The following is a 22492-nucleotide window of genomic DNA, read 5'->3' as shown; positions in this document are numbered from 1 at the left end:
ATAATTTATTATTTGAAATTTGATTCATATTTAACGTCGAAAAAGGTTTCCATTTTAATTTTTATGCACAAAAACTGATTATTTTAAAAACACCCACTGTGCAATGATGATGCTGGTTGATGATGATTTCTACTCACAGTAGGTTATGTCCATTCCATAAGCGATCATAGCGTCAGGGTTGTAGATTTGGGTGTCCGAAGAGCTAAATCCGTTACTTCCTCTATTTGGATTATATTTCGTTTTATAATATTCTGTTGCTACACCAGAGTTATAAATTTCCAGATTTCCATTATTCCAGAAATTTTAATTGTTGTCTTTGAAAAAAATATCGATTCTTATTTGTCTTTCGAATGTAACGGAAATCTCCTAAAACATGTTTTAGTAAGTTTAGGATTTTTATTTTCATATCGCACGCTTTTCCACCATGCAGTTTGCAGCTACATTTTCGTCTATCTATGTGCACTATCAATGTAGTCAATTAACGATATCAAATAACTAACGATATCTAAGTTCTTAAGTTAATTCATGGCAACGTGTATCGTTCAATCGGTGTACAATTTGTTTCTAAACAATGCTTAACGGCGCGGCTATGTACAGTTCGTCTTACCGTCTAGTTCTTATACGCTATTCCATGCTGTTAGTCTTACGAAATGGCTTCAGCAACAAAAAACAAAAAAAAAAACAGGTGCGTTTCACTCTAATCACAATCGCTCAACAGTTTATCACACTTCACGGCAGTTTCCGTAGGCGCTTCTTCGTGAGCACCGGGCGTCTGTGGCACCATAACACGGTTAATGTTCTTCAGTGGTGCTTTCTGTTGGTTTCGTTTCAGCTTCGCCTTCAGCTTCCGCTCGTTCCTTCGATGCAGGTAGAAGAGTACGATGGCAAGCAGTAATATACAGCCGGCAACCGCTCCAACGATTTTGGTCCACGTCGATTTGGCTTCCGTGTCGAGCTGGCGGGATTTTTGGATCTCCATACACTGGTGAAAATCGGCCACCTGTTCCGGCTGGATCTCCTGTCCCGCTTCTGCTTGGCAGAGGTTTTGCTCTGGTACGATAAAAGGAAAAACGAAGAGCGTCAGGTAAATAATTGAATTCCATTTTTCGGAAATTCTAACTCACCTGACGATGTAAGCGGTATACAGTATAGTGGTGGATACATGATTTTGGTTCGCCGTAGAACGAGTTCCGCCGTAAGCACCTGACAAGCGCAGATGGGAACCTGTGTGTTGTTGAGATCGACCGTTTTCAGATTGCACATGGGCGAAAACTGACCCAGGGTGAGTTCTTTCATCGGGTTGGACGAAATGTTTAGCTGCCAAAGGTCGGGCAGGACGCCAAAGTCTGGCAAACGCTGCAAGCGACAGTCGGCTAGGCCGAGCACTTGCAGCGGAGCTTTGATGGGTTTTTCGAGCAGGGCCAGTGAGCTGTCCAGCTCGTACAGTGCATTGTGGCTGACGTACAGATTGCGCAGGACGGGTAGCTGGAACAGCTCGAGCGGTATACTCTTTAGTGCGTTGTACGAAAGATCGATGGCCTGCGATATTGGTACGAGAAAGCGCAAACGTAAACAGGTCAGTTCTGATCACGCTGAGAAGTAATCTTCTGCTGGACCTACCTCTAGGTTCGTCAGCAAGCTGAACGTATCATCGTCAATGTTGTGGAGCATATTCTCGAACAGATACAGATACTTGACCGAGGTGTAGCGGGCAAAGGATTGAGCATTTAAATCACGGATCCGATTGAAGCTCAGATCGAATATCTGGAATGAAATTGGGAGAGAGAGAGAGAGAGAGAGAGAGAGAGAGAGAAAGAGAGAGAGAGGATTTAGAGAATCGTACGATGAGTAACATTTCGAATAGAATATCCAACCGCATGAGTAACCAGAATCTTTTTTCCTGCTACCAGGAACTAACAAACCAAGCGAGTAAGCTAAGCAAGCACCACGAAGAAATACGAGATCTCACTCTCCCTTTTCTTGATCGCGAGCTCACGAACCATCGCTATTGGGTTAATTGATTTAAATTGGTTTGTTAGTCTGTTCCCGTTTTTGCTGCAGTAAGACTAGTATGGTCGAGGATTTTGAAGAACTAAACTGAAAAAGCAACGGAATGCAGAACGTAACTGGACAGTCTTCTACATCAGACAATTTCAACAACGAAACAGAGTCAGAGAGTGTGTGAGTTGAAGATCAACATCAATATTGGGCAAAATTTACGACCATTACGATCATCATTTAGAAAGGAAAATCGGAAAATCGATTTATTTTACACTTGATGTGTGCGTGTGTTTGTGTGTGTGCTGATGATGCCGGATCACGTTTTCTGATGCAGAGGTGGTAGAATGTTTACGATGAATTCGAAACGAAATACACCAAAAACCGTGGCCTTGAGATTTTAGGCAAACCAGACGCAGGAATGTTAATTCTTGTGTGTGGATTGTTGAAGGTTTCACTGTCTTTTCTTAAACAATTACGACACCAGGCCAGTGGTAAGTCAATTGACCTTGCGAAGGATTACCAATTGACCAGAATTATAGACACGCCAAGCACTAGGCGGCACCAGCCAATATCTTACCTCTAGACTTGACTTGAGCGTTTGCGGTATCTCCTTCAGATTTAAATTCGCACAATTGTAGCCAACCATTTTGTACGTACGCTCGAGCTGGCAGCGCTGCGGTCGATCCAATTCCGTCGGTAACGTTGCAAACCCGTTAGCATAGCTAAGCGTTAGCATAAAGATGGCCGTCAGGGTCAGGGTTTGCGTGGTGACAGATGATGATACGCCGGTTTTTTTGCTTATGATCGGATGCATTTTGTGTTGCATTTGTGTTGCCGTGGTTTAAAGCTGTATGGAAGACAATAGAAGGGTTGAAAAACAAAACGGGAGGGCTTAATTAAAGGGTGGCCATATTGTATGGGACTAATACACATTGATCGAGCAATACTCAGATGATGATTTGTCATTTATTGTAGTAAAAAATAACTGTTTGTCAGAAACCTAGGGGACGATCTGAAAAGGTTGCAAGATCATGCCTTTGTAATCATAATTAGATAACTTTTGATTAGATCATGGTGTCAGTTGACAGAGTTGTGAGCGGTTGTACTACATACTATTTAGTGCTCACAGTGGAATTGAACGATGAGATTGATAGCAATTGGCTATGTTTGCAAACATTTTATTGGAAAAAGGGGGCCTGATACGATTGCTATGCTTACCCAGCACAAGTCAATATATTATCACAGAAAAAAAAACAACACTTCCACCGGCAATCTGAATCATTCAAACACTTCCAGCACACTAGTGCTTCTCTAAAACTTTAGACGAACATTTTTCCCGTTCTAGTTACAGTTCTAGATCAGTCTCACCGGGCTCTCGCTTACCGCTTGGTGATCGGTCTATTTGGGTGTGGTTATCACCGTCCCCAATAAGCCGGCGTTCTGGATAGTTGATTTCAAACGATGAATTGTACCGTCAATCATCCCGCACAAACACAATCGGCTCACGATCAATCGATCCGATCGTTCGAGCGAAGCAAAAAAAAAATCATTACCTAGAAAATGGAAGTTTTTGGTCACAAAACCTTTAAAAATGGTAATAGCTCTGGAACGAATTCGCATCAAATTTAATTAAATTTATTAGGTCACACACAATTAGGCGACACTAGGTGAACAATGAGCAGAGGAGCCGTTTATTGTGTGTTTATTGACTGTTGATGCTGTTCGGAAGTTTTGCGTGAGGCACCAGGGGACTCCATTGCGGTTGTCCGTTAATGGCATTGGAATGATTTTTTTTACGTAACTTTACGTTTTCTTCTCTATTTATGCTACCTCACTGCACTTCAACTGAATCAACTTTATCACATTTGTTTCACTATCAAGAATTACTGTTAAATGGAAGTATCACACGCGCTCTCCATTCTATTTGTTCTACTGATGCGATTTGATTAGTTACCGGAGGGCGGGCGTTACTATCAGATGAATTACCTCGCATGCGAATGCAGTCAAGTATTACCCACCGGATGCATTGTATGGATTACATTTTACAGCTCTGATTACACTGAACTAATTAAGTCACTCCAAACTAATTTGTACCGCTGACAATCAAACATATACTTTTATTTTCACAGATTTGTTTTGTCAATGTTACCGCCATTCATCAAAACTTCCCTTCTCAGTTCTATTCTACCGCTATAGAAATGCATGCGTTTTGTGCAATGAAGCGCGTAAAATAACGTAACACTTTGGAAACTAAAACACACAAGAACAACACGTACGAATGGTGATTTGACATTCGCGATCCTGTTAAATGCGCCGGAAACGCCAATTGGCTGTCGGTCGTAACGTTTCTCAGCTCTGCGCCACGGTCAAAAACACAATAAACATAGCAAAACTCCCGAAACCCGTCAGCGGCTGGTCAATTAGTGCGCGTGGTTGATCGGGCCCGGTTGGAGGAAAGTTTTGGACATTTTGGATGAGCAGCAAGCTCCCCATGCTTAGAATGATCCAACTTTGGAGCACTGTTGGTTCGAAGGTCAGGAAAAACTAGACACGCTCCTGTTCCTCCGATACATTTCTCACCACACAACCCAGACGCCCTCGGTGTCAGACACGTCAGAAGATCAATATTTGCTTCTCACCACCGCTCACGGTTTGCGTAAACTGCAACCGTTTTTTTTTTCGAACATGAAAAGGGGAGCATCTTCGCAAGTGTGAGACTTTCCAATGGAGCAACCAGTTAATTGACTTAATTCCGTTTAATTGAGTCAAATACGAGAGTCGATTGTTTGCGTTGGTGTTTGGCGTGTGTTGCAGGCACGCACGCAGGAACACGAGAGTGCGTCTCACGAGATTAGTGACGACGACGATGATGACTGCGACCCTACTATCACATCACAGTGGAGCATTGCTATTGTTTTTTTTCGTAGCGGACGCGACTAGACACCCTCCGGTTCGTGAGTTAACCTTCGTCGGTAAAGTGTAGCAAAATTATGATCGACAGATGGTCGTACATCAATCAGAGTACGGCGAACGATCGGATGTAGCACATTTGTAGGAAATATGATGCAGTTTTGAGTTGTCGTCTAACGATTTACAGATTGTTCTGTGAAGGATTTCCCGGCAAGACCTGGAAGCTGGGGAACGTGACAAACGTTCCGCAGTGACATTCGTCAACGGGGACGGGTACGTGCTGTTTTTTGTTGTTACGAGTACGACATAGCTGATGATGGAATAATGCATCAAAAAAAAAAATCGTTTACTATCAGAAAGATTATTTGAGGCGTAAATCGATCCATCACTGACCGGTTGATAACGTGACTTAAGCGGCTTAAGAACGGGGCTTCTTCAATCGTAGTTGTCGTCGTTTAAATCGTCGTAGACGATCATAAACTAATCTCAAACGTTCGAAACATTCAGATGGTATTGAAAAAGAATGTAGTAAAGTTTTAGATCACTTGTAACGAAGGATTCGGATGAAGATCCCTGTTGAAATTCCACCAAGACTCTTCTTATCACTCAACAAACATACATCCGTACCTCTTGAAGTGAAGATGACGCACACGGAAACACTTGACACAATGTTTGTGGGGATGAAATCGTTTATACACAACCACTTTTACAACGAATATCAACCATAACAGTTCATGTTTGGTTAACTACTATTTCTTAAGCAATTGCGCAACACAGTTGCAAGTCCTGCCGTCATGGCTGCTCATCAAGGCTCGTCTTCAGTTGATTTAACGGTAAAGAATTTGACTTAAGAACGTTCCTTCCAGAACTATCCAACACACGCCACTCTAGTCACTACTCTACTGAAAGATCTGCACCTGCTACTACACCCCACAAAAACAGACGCATCTTATCGTAGCATTCCGAGCACGATACTGGGTATCTATCATTTGTCACTCATAATTACTCACACTGTTTCGGTTCTTCCGTTACGATAGCTTTTTTCTCCCCCAAAACTTTAGGTGTTCGGGAAGACACGATAAAGCACCTTGCACCTTGCCGAAAATAAGACCCAGCTGGACGGTCGTTTTTTTTGTCTCTGGAGCATATCTTTCACGATTAAATCCGACTCGGTTCCGATACGGTCCAACACACACACACACACCCGTATCACCTTAAGACATCGGACGTATGGTCTGCGGGTCTTATCATTATCGGGTGTTAGAAAAATGGTCCGTAAAACCCCGAAGAAGGGCTTTAGATAGGACACACAGATACACACTCCAGAAGCGCACTTCACTCAAAGGTCTCCTTACTGGCTGATGGGGCTTCTGTTTGCTGCCCTCACTTACATTACATGTGGACTTTTAAATCTCGGCCATCACTGACGAATTGATGTTAATTAAACAGCCATTTAGCGGCTTGACACCAGGCAGGGTAGTGAACACACGCACACGCAAGACAAACCGTTTCTACCCCGAACCTACGGCGGTGTTGTGACCGTTCCGGACGCACTTCCAACAGACACTAAATCAGTAACGGACCAATTCAAAATCACTCCCCGCTTGGGACGGGCATTTACTCCGAAGCACGCAGTGCAGTGTGTGCGCATACATCTGTTACCTCGTGTGCTCTCGTGCTGCTACGGTGTATGTTTAGTGGAGGTCTAGTGATGAGTTTCGTTTACGGGTGCACACACATCTTGCATCTTCTGGTGAGGGTTATCAGTCATAAAAGGAGGCTGATGATCAGGATTATCTAAGGTTCAATGTGATAGTGGCACAGGAACAGAATGCGCACACAAACGAACATGATAAGATTTGTTTCGCTACTGATGATGTTGGTTTGTTTCGGAGCGTTTCAAGTTTGTCAGAGGTGTCAAATCTACCTGAGCCAGAAAGTTGGATACCTGTTACCGAACAGGTAGAAGTTGCAGAGCTGTAACATTCTTTGTGGCATCTTACCTGTTCCGTTTAAATTGCTTAAATACAATTTATTTCGTTTTGAAATTATTTCTCAAAAGGCTATAGGATTGTAGGCAATAAATAGGTCACTGCAGGTGATGTAACTTTAGCAGAAGAAGTTTTACCTCAGTTTTTTATTCTATTTGGAGAGAAAATGTTTCATATTTATCCCAGAAATGGCAGAAAACTCGCATGTAATGCTTTGTCATAAAATCCAATACGTTTGCCTATAATTTGCTGCAGAAATTACTGAACGCCTTATTGATGTTTAGTTTTGTTTCATTTGTCCTATCTGTCTGCTTTCTCCATACGCGTTGAGTCCCGCAGAAACTTGTTGTTATGACGAGGTACCTGTGCGTTCTCAGACTATCGCTAGTGTGTGAAAGAGAGTAAGAAAACCGCACAAAATTCTTGCCACGCTATCCCCCGACCGAGGCAGAAACCAGGCAATTGTAAATCTTTCAAATCGCTAAGAGCATCCTTAAGTAAACAACAGCAGCGCAGCATCATACCCGCCAGGAAAGCAGGGTGAAGAAAAGTGTGATCATTAGCCTGATGTATGTATCATCATTACCCGCGAACTGATGCCTCGATGCCGATCGCGGTATGACGCGAGCGCATTTTCACGTAAACATTACGCACTGAGCACGCAGAAATCATTCATGGTGTCTCTAGGGCGTGTAACTGTACCCAGCTTCAAACGGCGATTGACTGCCGTGAACCAGCACCAGTTTTGCACCCTGGGATAAGAAATATGAACTCGTGACACCGTTTCCACCCGTTAAGACGACCTTCAATTTCCTGCACGCTAGTACACGGTAAGCGACTGCTCAAACAGACCGGCCAGATCCTCCTCCGATTGACCGCGGGGAGCTAGTTTTGTTATACGCTCCTGGGGTAGCGTTCCTTTGACGAGGGCCGGGATATCGGAGTAATCGAATCCGAGCGCTGATAGACCGTTTTCGATGTTTAGATCTTGCATGTACTGACGTACGATGTCGGAAAGGATTGCTCCCGCATCCTTGCGGTGGCTCTATGAGAACCGGGGGAGAAAAAGGATTTTAATTATGTCTCTTCACGGGTACCGCACGTAATGACCCAGTAAGCACAAACCTTGGATATATCTGCTCCCAAAATACTGGCCGCTTCCAAATGCCGATCTGGACAGCTTGCTCCCGTAAATTGAAACACAGCCGGTGCTGTCATCACTACCGACAGCCCGTGTGGAATGATTGGATGGTGGCCGGTGTAACCTTGCGGGATGAATTTCTTTACCAGCCCCGCTATCGGATACGACAGCCCATGACACAGGTGTACACCGGCATTTCCAAACCCAACGCCCGCCATAGTCGATGCCAGGTGCATCTGGGACCGTGCCTCAAGATCGTCCGCGTGAAACACGGCACGCCGAAAGTGTTTGCTAATAGTTTGCAACGCAAAGCGAGCCCAAACGTCCGATATGGGATTGCTTCCCTGGTACGGTGGTCTTAACTTTGGATTAGCCGGTGCCGGACCACGCTCGGTGTACGGAATGGCGGTAAAACTTTCCAGCGCGTGACAAAACACATCGAACCCACAGTACGCGGCTACCTTTTCCGGCTGGGACAGTGTGTGTAGTGGATCGACGAGCCCTAGGATGGGTCGTAGAGCTTTGCTGGAAATTCCTGTCTTTGCGTGCAGTGGTTTATGGTCGAAGATGGCCACGCCGGTTGTTTCTGAACCAGTTCCAGCGGTCGTCGGTACAGCAATCAAAGGTTTCAGTGGGACGCTTACCTCTTTTGCCTTGCCGATCGGTGCATTTACGTAGTCGAGAAATTCCGCATCGCGGTCGGCACTGTACAGGTTCGCTACCTTGCAGGTATCGATCACGGAGCCACCACCGATCGCAACGTACGCATCGAATTGATGCGATCGTGCGAAATCGATCACTGTCTGGAGGCTTTCGTTGGTCGGTTCCACCCGTACCTGGTCGAACAGCACCGTCTCAATGCCGGCACGGGTCAACGAATCTAGTCCCACCTTTACGGAAGCCAACTGTAGCACATTCGGGTCGCTTACTACGCAAACATGTTTCGCGTTAAGATTTTGCAAATCATGCCCTAGCTCGCGGGTTACCCCTGGTCCATAGCGTATTGTGGACGAGGACATCTAGCAGTGGAGAAGAGCAAACAAAACATTGTTATCGAAAGAAAATTCACCTGATTTCATTACTCACTTCAAACGCGGTATCATTCTTGGCAGATGCTGCCTGCTGGTTGATGGCGACAGGTCGCGAATGTGCGGGACAGCTACAACTACAGCAGAAGACTTTGATTTAGTTGGGTTTAATAAATTAATACACTTTTAGCTTACCTGCCATTTGACACAGTTCGCATTAGGTTGACAATTCGGCCACGGTTCCACATTTTCGTTGCGCTATCAAACGAAGATTAAATGTCTCTCGCAACCCTATCGCGTACAATAACAAAAACACCGTTCATCAACACAGCTGTTGAACGATCGGTTGAATGTAGATGTGAGATCACTGAGGGTGGGCAATAAACATTCGAGCTAAGGGGGTGGTCACTAGGGCGATTCATGCTAATATGTTGGTAGTATTTCTGAGTAAATAAGGAATGATTATAGAAATATTTTTAAAATAAACTTAGTTGGACGTAATGTGTTTATATTTTCAAATTATTTATTTACAATTAATTATGACGGTACCTTATTGCCTTATTGTCCCACATATTTTCAGATTATTATTCAAATATTTAATTTTCAACTAATTTTTTAACTTAAATTTTAAACCAACCATAAACCATTGGGCAACCTTTGTTAACATTTACTCAATTTTACGGTTTAATAGGTATGCTAAGAAAAAAAAAGTATTTCAGGTTTTTTGATAATACTCAATCATAAACGAATTTTTGGACAAAAACAAAGCTGCTATAGGTAGTTAAGTTGCTGATGATCATTCTATCAAAATTTGGTTAAGTTATACGGGGTATAAGTATTGAAATCAGCTTTTTGAAAAGCGGAAATGAATGGGGTGTTATATTATTGGCCCACAGTTTCGTTTTGGTTGTTTCATGGCTATAACACTTGTAATGGATTTTTTTCTCAATTCTTTCGTCATTTTAGAGATGGATTATTAATTATGACGGTACAATGCCGTATTGTCAGTTTAGCCCTCCTAAATGATACTTGTTTTCATTATCTTACCTTTAAGTCTTGAATTCGGATAAAAAGCGAATAAAAAACCAAACCCGTCGTTTCCGGTTTGATAAAACGGATATTTTATCAAATCCTTTTATTAGTTTTATTTTGGTATACACCTCAATAATTTAAAAAAAGAGCAGAATTTTTAAAAAATACTCATTTACGGCGGATTTTGGACAATCGTGTGTTTTTCTCTGAAATGCAGCCGGATATAATATTTACTGCGATACTGATCGTTTTTCTCTGCGTATGTACTTAAGTATTGCGCGATTCTCTGGGGATTGTTTTGAAAGGGTTTGTGTTTCTTTTCTTGTTTTTCATGAAGGATTGTTATTGATGTTTGCGCACCGGCATTTAAGTAGAATACTTCCGGTGATCGAAGATGGTTATTCTCGACTGTAATCGGTGCATGTTTTTTTTACATTATTCCCGATGTGTTTCGAAAACCAAAATGGCACTAAACCGAAGCCTGTTTTATGGTGCACGTTCGTATATTGCCGATTCACATGATTTTTCTGTTGTACGTGCAGTCCATAAATTTGTGTTTTCTTGCGAACGGAGCTAGGAATGTTGTTCAGACGGTGAACCAAAAGCTTCTAAAACACATGATCACTAAACAAAACTAACGACCGCCGGCGGAGTATACACGCACGACGTAGTGTACCAAATTAAAGGCTCCTCTTGAGCGGATTGATATAGGGTTACGGAGAACCATCCGGGACGATGCACTTAATACTAGAGCTGGAAGCCCATCGTGTCCCCTGGAGGTACGGTTGGATTGGAATCGCAATCAAAGTTACACCCTCGGCGAGTCTGCAAAAGCAAGATGGATCTTCACATCTTGAGGATCACCGCAAAAGGGGAAAGGAAGTATTTGAAATCAATGCTGCTGCTTCGATGGTTAGAATGTAAGACCTTAATAAATAGAAAAATTAAAAAAAAATATCTGCATCGTTAGAGCTGCCCGATCTGGTGTTATTTGCTTACTGTTCGATAAGTACATCATAACTGTTTCCCGACATAAAAACAGACACACACACACACTCATTCTGTTGCCCATGTAATTGCTGACCATTCAGATCGGGGGAAGCTCGATGATCTTGCGTTCTGTTTTAAGTATGCATTTTGTTTTGTTTGCTACTGCTATATAACAGACTGCTGTAATTACTGCTGTATTTATACGAAATCTAAGAACACACCACCTACTCCTGTTGACTTTGTGCGTGGTGTGTGCGTGTGCTTGGACGTGTGCGTTTGCAAGGAAACGCCACGTTCTACTTTCACCCCTTTCCCTTGCTCACGTTTACACCTGATTGATCGGTTCGTACCGATGGACCTTCGGCGTCTTCGATGGAACAATATCTTCCGTCAGCTTTTGATAGACGAACGAGTTCTTCGATGCAAGCAGTGCCTGGCGGTAACGTTCGCCGCGTCGCTTGAAGATCAGTGCAACGATCTTCGCAACCAGCAGCACCATGATCAAGCTGCCAATCACGATACAGCCAACCATCAGCGCAACGGTAGACAGAGCAAACATAGACGCGTTCTCCAGTATGACGACATCGTCCACGTTCGTGCCCTCGCTATCATCCTCGTATTCGTCTTCATCCTCATCATTGTCACCGTTGTTACCGTGCTTGCCGGTAAGGATATCCTGTTCAATCTGCTGGATACCATTGGCAGCATCAAGGATGTTCTCACGTTCCTGCACTTCATCGTCCTCTTCCTCATCCTCCTCCTCCTCCTCATCATCATCATCGCTGTCCTCGTCATCATCATCGTCGTCACTATCCGCATCACCGTTATCATTGTCATCGCTATCACTATCGGCCGATTCATCCGAGTATTCATCCAGCTCGTTCTTGCTGTCCACAATCTTGTTAGACTTGGCATTCGCCTCTGCCAGCACATCAGCATCAGCGTCCTCAGAATCATCGTCATCCTCATTATCTTCTTCCGTTTCGCTGTATGACAGTGTGCTATCGCCCTGGCAAATTTCCCATGCAAACTGTCCCCACTGCTTCAGCGATGCCGAGTTGTCCGTGCGCAGTACATTAATTTCAGCATGTGTCACGTGATCGTGCGAGCTATCGGCCATCGAGATCTAAAACGTATCAATAGTGTTATCAGTCTTAGATGATCGATATTTCTTCAAATCGTAATGATCTATCTTACCTGCTTCTGCTGCAGGAAATCGATCAGCGTTGGCAAACGTTCGTTGCAGCTAAGCGAGTTGTTGCGGATGTCCAGTACGCGCAGTTTGCCCATCGATACCAAATCCGACACAAATACCTCCGAAATCACGTTGTACGACGCATTCAGACGCTTCAGGTTCGGAAGTACTTCCTCCCGTTTCGCCTTGACCGCCGAATCCTCCCAGATGGTGCGCAGATCGCAATCGCTAATATCCAATTCGCTTAGATACTGCAGCGGGTGGAAGATCTTGCTAGCCAGGCTAGAGATTTGATTACCGGACAAATTCAACTGTAAATAAAAAAAGAACCAAAATTAGTTCTCTTTGAAGATCTTTCCATCCCTATAAGCACGCCAAATACTTACGGAGTTTAGATTGCGATTGTTCTGGAACGTCTTCTCATCCAGCTCCGTGATCATGTTGTTCCTCAGGTCCAAATCCATCAGCTTGCTCAAATGTGCCATAAGTGCTGGACGAACTGTTTGCAGATTGTTCCACGCCAAGTTAAGTCGAGTCAGCTGTGGCATCGTCTTGAACGTGTTGTCCGCCAGCTCCGAAATGTCGCAGTTCGAGATGTCCATGAAGTACACATTGAACGTACCGTTGTACGAACTTTCGAAACCTTCGTTCGGCAGATGCTTTAGCCGTGGGTTATTGTTCATACGGATGATATCCAGCATCTTGTTGCCGATGAACGTTTGGGCAGATATTTGTTCCAGATTGTTGTACGACAGATCGATCTGACGCAAGCTGCTCAGCGAGATGAACGCCATCGGTTTGATCTTCTCGATGTGGTTACCCTTCAGGATGAGGTTGGTGAGTCCTTCCATGCCCTTGAACATTTGGTTGTTGATGGTGCGTATCTGGCAGAAGCTTACATCAAGCTTCTGCAGATCCGCCGTCACAAAGTCGACGTTGTTGCTGATCTTGTTGTGCTTCAGATGCAGGATCGCAAGCGACGTTTTGGTGAAGATGTTCTTCGGCAGCTCCGCAATGTTGTTCATCGAAAGGTCAAGCTCTTCGATGGTTTCCACATTGTCGAAAATACCCTCCGGCAGATTGCTCAGGTTGTTCTCGGACAGATTGATGTAGATAATGTTTTTCAGTTCGTTGAACGCGTTCGGTTGCAGTTCCTGCAGCTTGCAGCGTGAAATGTCCAGCTCCTCCACGGTCGGTGCCTTCAGCATGTAGTCCATGTACGGGGTGTTGTGGTTTACGCTTTGCATTGCGCTCAAATCGTTACCCGAAAGGGTCAGCAAGCGTAGCTTGGTGTTGTTAGCGAATGTATCCGGATGAATCATGTCGATGCCCGAGTTGGTCAGGTTGACCGAGTACAGCTCGTCCAGACCGGCAAACGCTTGCGGGCTAATGTACACGATCGTGCAGTTGGTGATCTTGATCGAGACGACGTGGCTGAGACCAATCTTTTTGAAGAATTCCGGTCCCAGCTCGATCGGGTACTTGGGTCCAACGTCCAGCACCTGCAGATCGGTGATGTGGGAGGTGAACTTTTGCGTTTCCAAATCCAGACGACTGCAGGTGGCAACCATGTAAGCGTGCATGTTACGCTCGCAGATGCATCCTCGTGGACAGTAGGTATTGTTAGACGACTCAACATTATAGTCTTCATCGTCATCATCATCGTCGTAGTAGTAATATTCATCGGTCTGAAAGGGGGAGAACGGGTTGTAGTGCGTGATGAAGGAGAATCTACTGCATTAACTTAACCGCAGTACACTTACACCCTTGGCAGCAGTTTTGTTCTGATCCTTGGTCTTCTTGACAGGCTTGGTTTGCTTCTTGGCTTCGGTGTTTACGTTCTTACCAGCCTTCTGAGGAGGCAACTCTTCCGCATCCTCATCCTCATCATCGTCATCGTCATCATCGTCGTCATCGTTGTCCTCATCATCATCATAGTTGTACTGATAGTCCATATCGGCATCATCATCATACTGGTCAAGAATTTCCACATTCTGTTTGCCAGTGGTGGTACTCTTCGGTTTCTGGGTAGTGCTTGATGGCGACGGTTTGACCGACTTCTCAGCTGGTACCGGTTTCTTGAGTAGATAAAAGAAGGAAATATTTTGTTAATCTACGTATACCTTTGCTGGGACACACAATTGAGGAGCTGTTTGACAACAGGATAGCAAGTCCTTGCTCTAGTTCATTCTCTTTCACTTACAAGTGGTTGAGCCAGAACTTTGTCTACACCGGAGAAATCGATCTTTTCGTCCGATTCATCATCGTACTCATCGTCTTCGTCTTCCGTTTTGGCGGTGGGCTTGGAGGTGGTAAGTTTGGAAGGTTTCTACAGAAGTGGTAACCAACGGGGGGAGTATTGGTAGCGATAGTAGCAGCAGTAGTAGCAGGAGAAGAAAACAGTACAGAAGGATATTTAGAAATAAAAATCTAATTTAAGGGTCGGAGTCATGATGAAGATAAGGATGGGGATGTAGATCAGACAATCAGACAATCAGAACAGAAAGACATTGACGGCACACACATACATGCACTTTACGTCACAGTACAAATTGAACACGACATCAACGGAAGAGTGTGACTTACATCCTCATCAAAGGTAAGAACCTCACTGCTCAGATCCTCCACTTGATACGAATCATCAATGTCCTTCGTCCATGATGAAATAGTTTACGTTTGTTTTCCATTAACTCACTGTTTACTACCTTATCGCAACAATTCATTTACTTACCACGCTCTTGCCGTTACCCTTCAGCAGTACCTCCTCGTAACTATCGATATCGTCGTTGATTTTTACCTTGTTGATAGCTACCGAACCTGCCGATAAAAGCATCATTGATAAGCAGCGTGATAATCATTAACATTCCGATTTTCGTGCCTACTTACCAACGGTGGACACTTCCGGCTTAACCGGTTGCTGCTTGCCTCGTTGCGCGTACATGGGATTCAAATCGGCTGCCTTTTTCGGCAGAATGTCATCGGTCTCCTCCGTGTCATCGTCCTCATCATCTTCGCTGATGTCGGAGTCGATCAGATTTTCCTCGGGCTGGGGCAACATCTTATTGTAGCGTGGATCGTGCGCATCCATGACCGGGCGCGTAGTTTCGGCGAGCATTTTATTGAACAGTAGATCCTGTGCCTTCGGTAGGTCCGGCTTGACGGCCGGACTGGAGCTCACGGCGAGCGCACAGAGCGCTACCGCGAGCACCAGTAGATACTGGCATCTCATTGTGTGAATCGCTAACCCTGTTGGATAAATAGAAATGCGGAAAGTGCGGTGCAAGTTTAGTGGGATGGCTTTGTTAGAACAAATATTGCATCTAGTGGCGTTTGTAGTTGGTGGGCGAAAAGCTGGGGAACGTTTCGTGATTGCACTTTACATTCTTAGACAGCATCGTAATCGATTCTGTAGAATTCTGAGAGAATAATTTACGTCAATCCACACACTGGATGCACCTTTGTTTATTTTCCGACGGTTAACGACTAAGTATTTAGTGCTCAGTACAAAAGCGGATAGTTTGAAGACATAATAAATCTTAAAAATATATCCATAACGTCAGGGCACCGTACACCACATTAAACGGCAATTTATGTTCTTACCACTGCCAACTCGACCAGAACGTCTGGTCAAGGGTGGATCCAACAATTTTTGATTATATTACCCCCGCACGCTACCCACACACGAGTCGGCGATCCGAAATGTTGATTATTTTTCACACATCAAAACTGAACGCACTCCAGCCTGCGAGCGGACTGGCCCCGGCCATGAAGTGTTTACATGACCGCGGTAGCAAACCGTCCGTAGACAGAGACACGAGCACATCGTTGTACTGCTGTTGTTTCAGCTTCCGATTCAAAAACACCGAAAAAAGCATCGTTTATTTTGGGGCACTTTTATACGGTTCTCTGGCGCCTTCCGAGCTATTCCACACGTCCGTACCGTGCGCCGGAATGGAGTAGTGTCGATGTAAATTAACGCTCTTAAACAGCTTATTGGTATGCTACAGCTCAATCTGGCACCCAGGAGTAGTGGTTTCTTTGTGCAACCCAAATTTGATTATTTTAACGTTCTTACCCACCGTCTGCCAAATAAATTGATGGAAAACTTCGCTGTACTTTCAGCTCGTATCGACTAAAGAGGCAAACGATAAACACGTCTTCGGTTGGCTATTACCCAGGTGTCAGCGCATCGTTGTTGCCGTGTTGCCTGCACAGATCAAACAGCTCTTGGACCGAACGAATCGTCCAAACGAGAACGATCACGGCGACAAACGACGACGAAATAGATAAGGGTGCCGTCGCGCTGAAAATGGTGGCGATAACATGGCAGGCAAACAACTGGCGCGATAGTCATGGGTCGCTATCTCAGTCGGAATGCTACAACACACACACTCACACAAACACGACTCATCCTCTCAGTCCTACTGGGGTTGGTGTAGAATTACGCCACGCACTGAAAGTGTCCGAAGTGTGACATTTCGCAAAAAAAAAAAGAAAGAAAAATGCCCGTGGACAGATGGTTTAAGTGAAAACGAAGGGGCGTTCTAGTACATCTCACCATTTTTCTTTTTCGTTTAGAGATCTATCCTATAAGATACCTTCCAAAGAGACCGCGAAGATCGCCGAGCGCAAGAGAGATGTGAAAACCTTTCACGTGTCCATTGTTAGTTTTTGGACAGCTAATGACACCACCATAAGTGCATCGTCCCAAACAAAGAGGTAACAATTTCATTGTGTTTCACCATACTTAGATTATGACGCACGTGTTCCGGCACACCAACTATTGGCGTTCCACTTCTACTGGAAATTTGCCAACCAAGTACCACGCTATTAACTTGGCTAATTTGCACTCTTGGACTATAGAGGCCTTTTTTGTTGCTTTACACAATGTGATTCACTTTCAATCGTAGAAAGAACTATTGATTAGCTTATTAGCCTCCAAAAATCCACCAACAAAACCGGTTTGCTTCAGCGTTTTGCATCTGCAGCTGTCATTTGAATATGATCCTCCCATGTCATGGGCGGGAACGGTGAGATGATGCATCAGTGAGTAGTTACGCAATCGTGGCTCTGAGCTCACAGACGAGCAGGGAATGCAAGATCGCTTCGTTTCGGGATTGTTTTTCACACTTAAACAGTCAACTGAGCGTTACGATCAATTAACATGACATCTAGAGTATGGATGTAATGGATCACAATCCATCAACGCACATTTTACATTGGGAAAGGAAATGGATAGTTTGATCCATTTGTGTGTGCAGTATGTCATTGGATGGGAAAATTTTATGGAAAATCGATTTCCTGCTCCATTGCTGCGTCTTACAAGGGCGAACTAAATTTGAGTGTCTACTCTTGTTTTCCTACTCTCCAATCACACACGATCAAGAGCTCTTACATAAAATCAGGATTTGATCTACAGCGACGAAACGACGAGAAAATCCCAATTTCTTGTCCATCAGTCCTACAGTCTCATTTTCTAAGGAACGGCATTTCTTCCTAATGGAGATCATTTTTACGACTTCGAGTAGAAACTGCTTAAAGATGTGAAGGTTTCGGTACGGTTAGCCGTTCGCCAGTAAAGCGAAAGTTGCTAAACGATCCGGCACTGTACACTTCAGCCCTGGGGGACCGGAGTGTTTTTTCGATAAATATTTTCCACTTTCTGTTGGTGCATCGAAAGGGTGTGACCTGAACTCCTGTACCCTTCTAGCACCCTGAAACGATTGAAGGTTATTTTGTACACCAGCAGGAAAACCAGTGTGGACCTACTAGGGCACTCCATAAACCACACCATAAACAGTGTGAATGAATCATTACAGAGATACCACTAATTGATCAATACACCGAACGTTTGCACCAGCATTTGCATAGAATCTAAATCCTGCATATACTTGGTGAAGCTGCACCAGTAAACTGCATCGAACCGAACACAATCGGACGTTAACTTCCTACTTTGCCCAGGCTGAGAAGTTCGTGTGTGAGTTAGCTCGAGTTTCCTAATATGGCGCCAAACACGATTCTAGGATGATGGCGTACGATCATGCATGGGGTGTTGCATGGTGCAGTAAAAAAGTAGACGAAGGGTGTGTGTGTGTGTGAGTGTATTTTTCCTGAATATTAAATTACCACACCACTACTGCTCACCTTTCCGTGTAAGACCTCATTTCGATCAGCAAACCAATGGCACTAAATGCAGAGCAAGGGTTGGAAGAAGCGACCGTCAGAGGCTGGTACCGGCCAATGTATTGCCGCGTACTTGCTTTTAACTTCAAAGACAACGTCCGAGCGATGGTTGTGCGGCAAAGTTAATCTTCCGCCGCTGCATTCGAACGGTTAAACTAATTGAGCTGAGTAATTGCATTTTAATATTCGTCTGCCGGGATGGGATGGGGTAGAAATGCAAATACGCAGAATCAATTACGGTCAAGCGCGTGAGCTTTCAGATTGCTGCGGGGGATGCATGCAAGGGGGTGGTCTTAAAGTGGTGGGTTAATGTGTAGCTAGATCAGTGGCAGCGATGGTAATTAGTAGAATTTATTTCCGAATGATTAAGATAAACTAATAAACTTAATAACATAATTTTATTTTGTGAGATACAAACGCAACATATTATCTGGCGTATTACAATGTAAGAGAACCACGTTTCAGGAGCACATAGATCTCTAAATAATGTATGATTAATAAAGCCTATAGAAAAACGGTTCCATAAGGATTTTGCTAGTTGGATTTGAACTCACGATCTTTGACTTACCATTAGCAAACATTGGCACTGTACTATGTCATCAACAGAAATGTAAGTGGATAAACAAGCATCACGTGCTAATTGCTACCTCCTGTGTGAAACAACTACCAAAGCAAACGTTCTTTAATTTCACTTAATGTTTAATTGGACTTGATCTGCCAACATATGTACCACAAGTAGCAGACACAAAACTGGAATGCAATTAATAATTCGTTATGTCTTTTTAATATCCCATCCAACAGTTGGCGCTGCTTCCGTTCTATCTGATGTTCCCTGCTCTTTTTATTAAACGATCGATAATGATCGCCAATTGTGCGCGAGCGTTTTTGAAAGGCACGGCACTGTTCACCGAACCGGTGGCGTCAGAAGTGTTAGACCCATTAATTAGTGTTGTCGCAAATGGGACGTGATAGTACAATTTCATACAAGGGAGTTCGCCATCACGATCGCGACCGTGGAAACTAGTTGGTGCGTTCGCTTGTTTTCTTTTTCCCTGTTTTCTCTTCTCTGACCAATAGTTATGACACATTAGTGTTAAACACAAGTGATTGAATTATTAACTCAGATTTGATGGACTTCTTTAATGGGCTGAATGGTTCTCCCCTCCACATGTCTTTGGGGTTTAAGATTCTTTCCCTCGGTTTTCTCCCTGATATTTTGCTGGAAGGGAAACGTTCTTCAGAGTATAGAGTTGGTGCCAGCTTCTGAGTTTGAGCTCGAACTCCCCGCAAGGTACCACGGTACCTCTTTCATAAATAAACTGTCCGATGAAAGATGCTGCTGATACGGGATCTAGGAATGCTTAATGGAGAGGAACCCCGTCAGCACCTGTGGTGGTTCGCTTTTAGATAATTATTCTTATCGCACGGTCAGGGTTTATGTTGTGCTTCGGAGCTCTCTTTGTGCGCAGATGGTTTACACGAAAGCAAGAAGAACACAAACACACTCACAGACAGTCTGGTCGCGAGCTAAGACGTTACAAGTACGAGCAATTACGGCGGCTCGCTTCTTCAGCTACGGGTGCGTTTCTCACTATCTTTCGTTTATCCGATCGCCGGAACGGTTGGTTAACCTCTAGCCGTATTGCCATATAACCGCTATCCGCTGCGGTGTTCGGTTCCGAGGCCATTTCCGACTCGCACACTGGGTCTGCACACACGCCACGGTACGAGCGCACGGAGCGTTCTGGAAGTAGAAAAACGCCTTCAATGGCGGTGTGTAGTTGTTTGCGTAAGCTTCGAACGCATGCGGGTACAGACACTGATGCACTTTTGTGGTGGTGCATAACCATACATGCACACGCACACACTGCTGCATATTAGCGAGATGGGGTGGCGTTCAAAAGCGTACGCACCTTCCCGCTGGGGAGGCGTAGTTCTACAACACCCCCACCCTCCCAACAAATCTTTTCCACCTTGGAAGCCAGATCATGCTGTTTAATTGCATTGGCGTGTTTTCTTCTGACCGCGAAACCTTCCCTCGGAAGACCGACTTTCGACCGCTTCTCTTTCAAACGTCATCTCATATCATCTTCATCACATCGATCTCTCCACATCGTTCGTTACATGACTCCGTTCGACTTCTGTATTCATGCGAGTTTAAAAGGTTACTTCGGAACGGTGAAGTTTATGCTGCTCGCTTGCCGTAGCGATATCTGTGATCACATGACAACGCGCTTGGTAGCCGGATAATTTTTGTGCGCGAAGAAACATATATATTTCGTTCCATCTTCTGTTTTTCGTGGAGTTTTTGGAGATCTCCATGGTATGGTCCATCCATTAATAAATTTATCCAGGTCCCTTGTGTGCGATGCAGCCGCAAGTTAAGATCTTAAAGGAAACACATCTCGTGCGCTGTGGAAACCGGAAACGAGACGCTCAAAAAGAACATAAGGGACAGAAATGGACAAAACCACAAAACTTAACTTTCTGAAGTTCGCAGTCAGTTGGAAGCTGTGCCCAAAGATGATAATGATGATGATGATGGAAAGCTGGCAACCGGAATGAGGTTAGTGACCCTTACAGAACTAAGTACGGGCAGAAGTTGCAACCTGCCAAACAGGCTGGTAACCGCAGCAGCTGGTGATTGATTTTGCTGATGGCACACTGGACCACAATCGGTCCGGGTGAAGCGATTTGACGCAAGAAAATAAGGAAGTTTTGCTGTCGTAATAAGAGATAATTTGATTGTTGCTTAATTATTTGTTTTAGTGTTTCGTTGTGGAAGGACATCTTTGTTAGGTCCAGGATTTGTGCGTCCTGTATTTACGAGATATCAATTACGAATAGAGAGCTACGAGAGCTATTAAACAAGCCAAATTTGTATGGTGAAATGTCTGGTCTATCCTTCCATTTTGACTCTATGGAGGAATGTTTTATACCAGTATTGTACCAGGCACTGGCTTGCTGATGGTTTCTTTTGATCATATTTGTTTCACAACCAAAAGTGCTCAGGGTTTCTCTTGCATATCTGTTTACGTTTTTAATGTCGAAACCAGTAATTAACAATTCTCCTAATTCTCCAAAGAGTAACAATAAATTAGTGTATTGAATTAGTAGTAAAACATTCCTCAAATTGACAGAACCTCATTAAACACATCACACGAGTGAAAGATATTTCAACACCTTTACACGTCCGCTTTACCGGTTCCCTAGAACTTGGTATTCATCAAATCATCTTTTGTTAATGGCCTCCAGACCACACCACACATGAAACATAGCAAAACCCATCCTCTAAATTATGATGATTCCTTCAGCAGGAAAAAAAAAACAAATCTGAAAAATAATTGTAAACGCACCAGCAAACGGCAGCTCTAACATTAAATTCTACCGGTTCCCATCCGTCATGCGCTCATCAGCCATCGATCAATCCTCGACCCCAGACACATCAACGGTTTGGAGAGGCCCAGTTCACTGTACGCGGCGATGAACGTGATCCTCGTCGATAGTTTCTGACTGGGTAATAAATTTTTCAGTCCCTGGGTAAACATTCGTACGTAGTTAAAATCCGCGTTTGGAGAACTGTTTCGGTTTTGCCACCGCACGGTCTGGCACGTTTCTTGGTGGAATGCATCCAAAAAATCTAAACATAACGTATAACAACTTCGCCGAATGGATGTTCTGGTGTTTCTCACCCCTACGGAACGGTTCCGTTCCGTGTCGTATTGTGCTAAATGTGTCGTAAGCGTTCGAATGTCCAGCTTTGTTGGACATTCAATAGGCAATAAGTGAAGTCCCAGTTAGCTACCGATAAGCCACCAGCACCCATTCTAGGCGACGGTCAAAAGCCAACGATCTATCGTATCCACATGTGCCGTTTTTGTCACGAGTGAACAATATATCTTAGTAGCCAAGTGCAAACCAGACGCTTCTCGACAGAGACGTTGAGAAGAGGCGCCTCGGGAGCTTTAAACGCCCGCCGATTGGATCAGAATGACAGGCTACAAAATGATCTTTGATAAAA

At 44.2% G+C, this 22492-nt stretch overlaps 3 protein-coding genes across 4 annotated transcripts in view; all 3 read right to left on the bottom strand.

The window, feature by feature from the left end:
* Positions 1-686: 686 nt before the first annotated feature.
* Positions 687-2827, bottom strand: LOC126562440 (tsukushi). The gene is made up of 4 exons (XM_050218952.1): positions 2579-2827; positions 1621-1764; positions 1125-1539; positions 687-1050 (listed from the first exon to the last, which is right to left on the bottom strand). Exons 1-4 carry the CDS (start codon positions 2825-2827, stop codon positions 698-700), a joined length of 1161 nt encoding a protein of 386 aa, XP_050074909.1. The 3' UTR covers positions 687-697.
* Positions 2828-7722: 4895 nt separating this feature from the next.
* LOC126562212 (probable hydroxyacid-oxoacid transhydrogenase, mitochondrial) lies at positions 7723-9401 on the bottom strand. The gene is made up of 4 exons (XM_050218657.1): positions 9267-9401; positions 9130-9208; positions 8028-9062; positions 7723-7947 (listed from the first exon to the last, which is right to left on the bottom strand). The coding sequence occupies exons 1-4, from the start codon at positions 9317-9319 to the stop codon at positions 7723-7725; spliced, it is 1392 nt and encodes a 463-aa protein (XP_050074614.1). The 5' UTR covers positions 9320-9401.
* Positions 9402-11417: 2016 nt separating this feature from the next.
* Positions 11418-22492, bottom strand: part of LOC126561484 (uncharacterized) — a 100373-nt gene continuing 89298 nt past the window's right edge. For both annotated transcript variants that reach the window (XM_050217658.1, XM_050217657.1), the window contains exons 2-9: positions 15175-15528; positions 15020-15105; positions 14875-14937; positions 14492-14617; positions 14052-14366; positions 12675-13976; positions 12291-12599; positions 11418-12219 (exon numbers count right to left, since the gene is read on the bottom strand). In XM_050217658.1, the coding sequence (XP_050073615.1) occupies positions 11419-12219; positions 12291-12599; positions 12675-13976; positions 14052-14366; positions 14492-14617; positions 14875-14937; positions 15020-15105; positions 15175-15517 (3345 nt within the window). In that variant the 5' untranslated portion in view covers positions 15518-15528 and the 3' untranslated portion in view covers position 11418. The remainder of the gene's footprint in view (positions 12220-12290; positions 12600-12674; positions 13977-14051; positions 14367-14491; positions 14618-14874; positions 14938-15019; positions 15106-15174; positions 15529-22492) is intronic.

This window comes from Anopheles maculipalpis, chromosome 3RL (assembly GCF_943734695.1).
Source record: "Anopheles maculipalpis chromosome 3RL, idAnoMacuDA_375_x, whole genome shotgun sequence".
NCBI classification, from domain to species: Eukaryota; Metazoa; Arthropoda; class Insecta; order Diptera; family Culicidae; genus Anopheles; species Anopheles maculipalpis.
Note: the sequence above shows the minus strand (reverse complement) of the source record. Positions and strands in the feature narration are given on the sequence as shown.

Excerpts from the sequence above, each read along its gene's own strand:
- LOC126562212 (XM_050218657.1), bottom strand. The coding sequence starts at position 9,319 with ATGTGGAACCGTGGCCGAATTGTCAACCTAATGCGAACTGTGTCAAAT. Across the intron at positions 9,063-9,129 it reads AGAATGATACCGCGTTTGAA|ATGTCCTCGTCCACAATACG; the intron begins GTGAGTAATGAA and ends CTCCACTGCTAG. Across the intron at positions 7,948-8,027 it reads TGGGAGCAGATATATCCAAG|AGCCACCGCAAGGATGCGGG; the intron begins GTTTGTGCTTAC and ends CGGTTCTCATAG.
- LOC126562440 (XM_050218952.1), bottom strand. The coding sequence starts at position 2,827 with ATGCAACACAAAATGCATCCGATCATAAGCAAAAAAACCGGCGTATCA. Across the intron at positions 1,765-2,578 it reads CGCTCAAGTCAAGTCTAGAG|ATATTCGATCTGAGCTTCAA; the intron begins GTAAGATATTGG and ends ATTTCATTCCAG. Across the intron at positions 1,540-1,620 it reads GCTTGCTGACGAACCTAGAG|GCCATCGATCTTTCGTACAA; the intron begins GTAGGTCCAGCA and ends CCAATATCGCAG.